The sequence below is a fragment of the Bombus vosnesenskii genome, unplaced genomic scaffold (genome assembly GCF_011952255.1).
Source record: "Bombus vosnesenskii isolate JDL3184/JDL3185 unplaced genomic scaffold, Bvos_JDL3184-5_v1.1 scf7180000016110, whole genome shotgun sequence".
Classification (NCBI taxonomy): Eukaryota; Metazoa; Arthropoda; class Insecta; order Hymenoptera; family Apidae; genus Bombus; species Bombus vosnesenskii.
This window is the reverse complement of record NW_022884281.1, coordinates 14,276-22,155: the sequence shown is the minus strand read 5'-3', so window position 1 is coordinate 22,155 and position 7,880 is coordinate 14,276. Positions and strand designations below refer to the sequence as shown.

Genomic DNA, 7,880 nt, shown 5'->3' with positions numbered 1-7,880 from the left:
GGAAAGAAAAAAGGACAGAGACGCGCTTCATTAGGAATTTCGAAACTTTGATCGAAAATTCGGTTAATCGAGGCGTTGAAATTGCTATAAGATTTCTGTGATGCTGATCGTGATCAGAAGTAAATCATTCGACTGTAGTTTTCTGTTGCAGCTGGGATGGGTTTGTCAGTATGATACATTGCCAACCATAGCTCAAAGTATCTTCTTCATCGGCGCTATCTTCGGAGGATTAATTTTTGGATGGGTTGCTGATCAATATGGAAGAATACCAGCTTTGCTCGGAGCTAATTTAATGGGATTTCTCGCTGGGGTGGCTACTGCGTTCGCGGGTAGCTTCTGGCAGTTCACCTTGTGTCGTTTTTTCGTTGGATTCTATAATATCGAAAAATAAGGATAGAAATTTTTTTTCGATTACTTACAATTTATTAATATTAAACTGAATATACAGATATAAATTGGACAGAGAACGATATTTATTTAACGGAACTAAATGCAATACTCGTATCTATATCAAATAACTTTACAGTTATTTGATCACTCTCATCACAACGAATCTAACACACACACTCTCTCTCTCTAACAACTCTATCAATTCTCACGACTCTACTCTTCGACGACTCGAAACCTCTAACGACTCTACTCTTCGACAACTCGAAACCTCTAACGACTCTACTCTTCAACGACTCAATTACCTCTGACTTTCGCAACACCCTCGCTTTTCGACTCGCATACTCTGATTTCTCGATCGTCCGCCCTTGAAACACGAAACCGTCCTTCTGCTCTAACGTTGTTTCTTGTTTTTCTCATATCTCTGTAAGAACTAGGTGACTTTAGTCACATAGGCGCTCTTAAATGTAAACGAACCACAGAAGGACGACGTACACGGTTTTTTCTATTTTCAACCGATCTCTAATTCAAATTTATTCTACGATATTACAATTCGCCTTTGATAATTGCTTCACTATGATGTACATATTAGTTAACCGTTCTTCAATAATTTCTTTTTTGCCCTGGAATTGAGTTTGAAAGCCACACAGTGGCTACAAAAAGTACTCGTACGTATGTATCCTTATTTCCCAATGAAGCGTCTCTCTTCCTTTTTTTTAAATTAGTTTTTACGTTTCATTTTGCTAGCATTAATTATTTATAAGCATGTATGAAAGTATTACAAACGATACGAAAGCTAATATTTTAATCAGTCTTATCTTAAGACTTAGTCTTAATTAATTGGTATATATATAAATGCTGTTCTAAATACGATGGTGTACAGTTACTTTTTGTAATTACTGTAAGCAGGAAGATCTCTAAGTTTAAATAACAAAGTAATCTCTACAACATACTGTAAAACTGTTGTTATGCTTGATTTACGACTGACGTTTCTACAAGTATATGAATTTCGCAACAGAACTCACGTTGCCATGCAACAATTTAAATGAAATAGAAAACCATTCAAAGTTACGAAGATGCTTAAATACATATGAATATACATGAGGTCATACATATTTATTTTTTAACTGCGGCGTTTATATCAAAGAGAGGGAGAGAGACAGAGAAAAATTACTTTTCCTGTTTTATAAGAATTTCATGCAAGATAAAAATATGAAACTTTAAGATATTTGGATTTATATATACCATTGAATATTTATAATATTTAAAGGTAGTTAGTTCGCAATCATTTTCTATACTAATATTTTCCCTCTATCCTCGCGATCAATTATAATTTTGTTTTCTCTTTTAACGAGACAATATTCTGATTACAAAGGATTAGTTGTTCAAAATTGCTTTTCATTTCTGGACAACTATAGCATACCAGGGTTTTCATAAATTTTCACTTCCCAACGGAAAGCGAAGGTAACGAATGAATGGTTCTACAACGAACGCTTCCACAACTATAAATCTATGTATATATATACATACGTGTATATGGTTTTAATTAAAATGAACATCTTCTTCTAGCAAATTTATTTAAAATTCGCAAAAATATCACATAATAATATAAAACAATCAAGTAACATTTTAAATATTCCATTGAAAATTCTGATAAATTGTTTAATAAAAGATCGATAATTCATTGTCTGATATCCATAATACAGGCAATTTATAATACAAAATTTTATTATAACTCTACATGAAAAAATTTCAATTATAATACTGTAGAAATATATTTTCCAGTTATTGTTCTAATATCAATATACTGAAGAGAAAATCTAGACTAGTCTCTGTCTTGAAAGATATTTTATACCCTGAAAGTACAGCGTTAAGACCCTTGTCTTGAAACTTTGAAGAGACTCTGTTGAAACGTAAGAACGCTGATTGAAAGTTCATCAGACGAGTCATTGAAACGAGTTTTCTTGATCGAATAGCAAGTTTGTCCTGCAGACAGCATTCCAATTGTGAAAATCGAGACCAAAGAAACTCAGGTGACGTGCATTAACCCTGAATCGATGACTCAAGCCGAGGTTGGAAAAATTTACAATTTGTTCGACAAAACAAGGTCAAGTTGACGAGATTCGTGAGCAAGTGGCTGGTTCGTTAATGATTTGGCGTTCGAATTTTCTTATTTCTATTCTAATTATCAAGGTCGATTAAACGATTGATCACGAATATTCGACGGAAATATTGAGAAAGAAGGCTCGATCTGTACGAGTGTAAATCGTATTTTAATCAATGACTTGAGAAAGTGAGGTATTGATTGAAACTAAGATAAGTGATACTAATTCGTTTCGAGCGCGTAACAAATTACATCATCGGATTCATTGATTTGCAAATAATTCTATATTCAGTTCCGTATTTATAATCGAGCGTAGCGAAGATAAAAGGAAAGGGACGTGATTATCCGAGGGTCTCACAACTAGAGGAAAATCGATGGGAACGAGGAAATCCTTAATTGTAGAAACTACGTAGAAAATACCGTGGAAAATATCATATATATTTTAATAGAAATGTTTTTGTACTTTTTTTTAAACATTAAAACTTTAGAGCTTTAGAAGCTTTATGTATTAGTATACGTATTTATACACACTTTGAAATTCATAACAAATTTCTCTAGATAGATGCGGATTTTTTGTATTGTTTCGTATGTATACTTGTGTCACTTTTCTTTCTAACGATATTTAGTTAAAACGTTCGTCTATATCATTTATAATAGATTTTGTTTTTATTTATATTAATGTTAATTTTATATTAATAAAAATCACTGAAATTTTCAGTATCATCATTATTTAGTATCATCGAATTTCTTTCTTCTTTATGTTCCATATTATTATTAAAATTCTCTAATAAACATTCAAATATCCTATAGAATATTTCCATTATTTTTCACGTCATTATTTGCAGTCATATTTTCCATATTTTATTATCGATAAAGTTTGAGTTGGTTCTTTAAATTCCTATTCAACATTCCAGCTAACCAGTCGATATCAATAACACGTGCCTTTCTTCCTGCCAGGATTTATAACTTATTCAAGCAGAACCTCACTCGACCAGCTCGTTGAAAGCGTAGAATTCGATCAACTTCATACAACTCACATACAAACTGCAGATAATGCTAACAGTGGGAGGAAAATATGAGACTGCAAAGCGTATAAACCTAGTAGTTTATAAAAGCATTTACATATTTGCCACAGAAAATTTATATGTATGTAGAATATGTGTTATATAAAACATTCTGAAATTTCATTAGCATTGTAATGATTATATTGGTAAAGTTTGAAGCATTTCTGAAGATGCACATAGAAGTTACGAGATATTTAATGCAAACATTTATTTAGTACAAATATACAGCATAAATAGTTATCTTAAACATGTAATAAATGGTTATCAAATATCGGGATTTATTAATATAATAAATGTTTGACTATTTTTATAATTAAATATTTTTGTAATTACTGTGAAATATATAATAACGCTAAATAATTTTGTATCTTGTATATAGATTTTTAAATTTACTTAATTGAAACTCTGCATTATAATAACCGTATTTATAATTCTGACGTCATATTCGATATAATTATTATATGACTTTATTACGATCCTAATGAAATTCCAATATATTCATGAATATATAACAGAAACGTAATAATATTTTGTTGTACTAATTATGATACCATCATATATAATAAATATAAATAAATAAAAAATGTCTATAAATGCTAAGATACTTTTACGAGCCAACAGGCGAGAAGGAAGAAACGAAAGAAAAGAAAGAAGAGAACGAACGTTAATCAGTTTCGAAACGTTAACAACGTCCTTGCGTTGGACGGTGCTCGCGTTTATCGATTGGTCGCATTGCGAGATATCGGTCAGATTATTATTATTAATACGATCGTCTGTAATTTATCTTTGCTAATTGTGCCGCACGGAATCTTCGTTTACAATAAATGAGTTGTCGCTTTTGATCGAACGGTAACACGATATGAAATTACAGGGTGACGGAAACAGCTGGGAGAAAAGCGAATACTTTTTCTGCGCGAATAATGTAATGTTAAAGGCAGTAAACCTTGAGAGGCGAAGTGATGAAACGAGTGGTCTCAGAGAAGCTTCTTTACGTCTTCTTCTCCTTTCTGTATCCTTTCTATGAGAATAATATCTCGTCTTCAGAAGAGATCTCCTCGCCCTATCTACGCGTTGTAAAGGCAATACAAACTGAATGATACATATATTTAAACAACGATATTTTGTTGGTTTTATGAATATTGATTTTTATAACGTGAGGTTCTTCTACTCTTATTTTCTATTAAATTAATGATACATATATTTTAGAATAGCTGTCGCAATGGTGATGATGATGATGGTGAGGATGATTTGCGAAAGAAGATGTTGAAAATTGCAGACAGCATAAATAATATTTAGATTTCATGGAAGTTGATTTTTGTAATGCGAGGTTCTTCTATTCTTATTTTTCATTAAATTTCTACGTAGAAAATTATTAAACATTTGGATATAACTGGGAGGTTATTTCCGTTCATGCGTACCGGAGTTATTCGATGGTCTCGCACCGAAGCTGATAACCAACCCAGATTTTCAGGAAAGCGATTAATAGCTTAAAATTTATTCGTGCGAGATAATAATCCAAAATGTAGTTAAAGTTTTTAAGCATTGTTTGTTAGGATTACGAGAAAATGATGAATTAACAGTTATGTATAGACACGTTATATATATGTAGGAGGTCCAGAGCGTATTGGGAAAATCTACGGCGAATTAAACAGGAAATTCCGAGATATTTGCTCAAAATATCTGATTTGTGGAATTATCCTATAGCTATTTTATTTAATAAAAATTAATTCGGGTAATTTTAGAGAATAGAAATATCTGAAACTCGTGATTTAAACGAACGTTCGTCATTTTGGTTTATTATGAATTATAAATTGGTTCATTATGAAGCATGAAAAGTAAAAATCAATGATACAAAGTGATTTTAAATAAGGAAGCGAGTTCCATGGTAAACATGGTTCGAGCATCGCAATTATAATAAAGCAAAAAAAAAAAAAAAAAAAGAAACAACCACTGAGCGGTAATTATCAGGAAGCCACTAGTTACAACTAATTGAAGGTGATTCCGGATTAGAAGCAAGCCACTATTAAGTGGCTAACACGGTTGCTTCATTAAGAGCAATTACTCTCTATTTTACGGCAACTACAAATAGACGTTGTTCACTATGATATATTTCCACGTGTTTATCGCATCTTGTCCTGTTATACGATTAAAGAGTTACAACCTTGCGTTTCTAATTTATTGGACGTATACGCACCAGACATTAATTTCGTCTACGTATTCGTGAAATTGCGAGATTCATTCATCGCGAAGGTCAGTTCAATTGTTCAAGATAACTTCTTATCGTTTTAATCTGTTTTCTTGTACGAAAATAGAGTAATATTTACTTGTCATTGCACTGTGAATATATATCGATATGTTCGTTCAGGAAGTCAATTGTTTTCATCGAATTAGACTCGACTTTCCGTAGAGAATGTTCATTTCGACATAAATATGTATCTCAGGCTTATCGATCTTTCAATATCTACCATAAATAACTTAACAAGGTAACACACGCTCATGTTTGGATTATGTAAATGATCCTTTGACTCTAACGATCCGTTTATTCACAGTTAATTTATGATATTGCTAGTTACGCGTGATTCTACCTTTTGTATCTTTAAGAAATACAGGGTGATTGGTAATTGGTGGTACAAGCGGAAAGGGGGTGATTCTACGCGAAAAAAGAAGTCGAAAATATAGGATAAAAATTTAAAAATTTAAAAATTTAAAAAATTTTTAAAATAACGTCAATTGAGACAACGATCTACAGTGAGATCCGTTATAACGAGACGTGATAAAGTGCACGCGTACCGAGCGAAAATTCAAAGTCGATTTTCTCGAAAACAAAGCCTCAAACGAAAAATTTTTATTCTATATTTTCGACTTCTTTTTTCACGTAGAATCATCCCCTTTCCGCGTGTACCACCAGTTACCAACCACCCTGTATAATTCGTAAATAGAAACGTATTCTTATCGATAAGTATCGAAACACTTACGGAAATTTAAATGGGCTTGAACAATCATCGGGAAATTATTAAAGTCCTTGTTATTTGATCTAAACACGATTTAATCGTAGAACTAAACACGTTTGTTAAATTAATCTATATATTGTATATCTGCTTTTTATATATTTGTAACTCAAATTTTTCTTCTTCATATTGCGTTAAGTTGCCCCAAAAGTTTCTTTCGTTTTATATTATTTTATTGAATTACGTATGATCTATTTTGTCCCAATGAATATAATTCAATAAAATAATATAAAACAAAAAATAGTATGCGTCTATTATCTCCTTACGAGACGAAAGAAATTTCTGCGACAACCTAATATATTGTTCCATTCTTTATTCACAGAATATTTCTTTCACAGATGATTCTTCTAAATATTATGTTTTTTATTCCAGTATTAGAATACGTTGGACCAAAGTGGAGGACATTCGTGGCGAATATGTCGATCGCAATATTCTTCACATTTGCAACTTGCATTCTACCCTGGATCGCCTATTATTTGGCCGACTGGAGGATGACCTGTATTGTCACCTCAGTTCCGCTTGTTCTAGCCGTAGGTAGCCATGGTTGATACCGGAAAGCGCTCGATGGCTGGTCAGCCAAGGTCAGATAGACAGGGCCATTAAAATCCTTGGTAAATTCGAGCGAATCAATGGCACCAAGGTGCCCGATGACATCTATAGACGATTCCGGGTAAATAAACCGATTACCGCAAAACTAGTAACCACGCTCTGCTACCATGTTAAGGAAATTCGAGGATTTGGGAATACAAATAATTGACTATATTTCCCACACAACAGTTATACATGTATATTACACTCTGAAGAACGTCTTGCACGCACGCTTGTCGCCAACCGACTATCCTAGATTCTTCTAACATCTGGCAACAGACTTTTGTCTCCACTAAGACCTTGACGCCCTCTGGCCCTTACACACACACTCTCATGTACAGTGTAAATGTAACACTTCCCTAACACAATTATCCCGCGTTAGGTTCAATCAGGTTAGTCCCACGCGAAATTGATCCAACCATGCGAAAACGAGTGTATTCTGATTTCTGTCGCAGATACTTCTGGCTAGTGCACTTCTTTTACGCTTCTCATCGCGACTTCTGACGACTAACGAAGATGTTCGGCATTTTGACACTCTACATGAAGATGATGATAATTGCGGTCTGTGTACCGCCTACCCTTCTTTCTATTCTTCCGTTAAAAACTGGTAAGTTGATACTGATTAATTATGCGATCGAAATCCTATATAATGGCTACAAAAAATATTTGCATCATTATTCTCGTTTCCTAATGAATCGCTGTTTTAATCAATTTTTATATTGCATCAAA

The 7,880-nt window shown here is 32.9% G+C and overlaps 1 protein-coding gene across 1 annotated transcript; it reads left to right on the top strand.

Annotated features, from left to right (window-relative positions):
* The first annotated feature begins 80 nt into the window (after nt 1-80).
* Nucleotides 81-7,111, top strand: LOC117241559 (solute carrier family 22 member 8-like). Its single transcript, XM_033507434.1, has 3 exons — nt 81-369; nt 939-979; nt 6,936-7,111. The coding sequence occupies exons 1-3, from the start codon at nt 101-103 to the stop codon at nt 7,109-7,111; spliced, it is 486 nt and encodes a 161-aa protein (XP_033363325.1). The 5' UTR covers nt 81-100.
* Nucleotides 7,112-7,880: the final 769 nt, after the last annotated feature.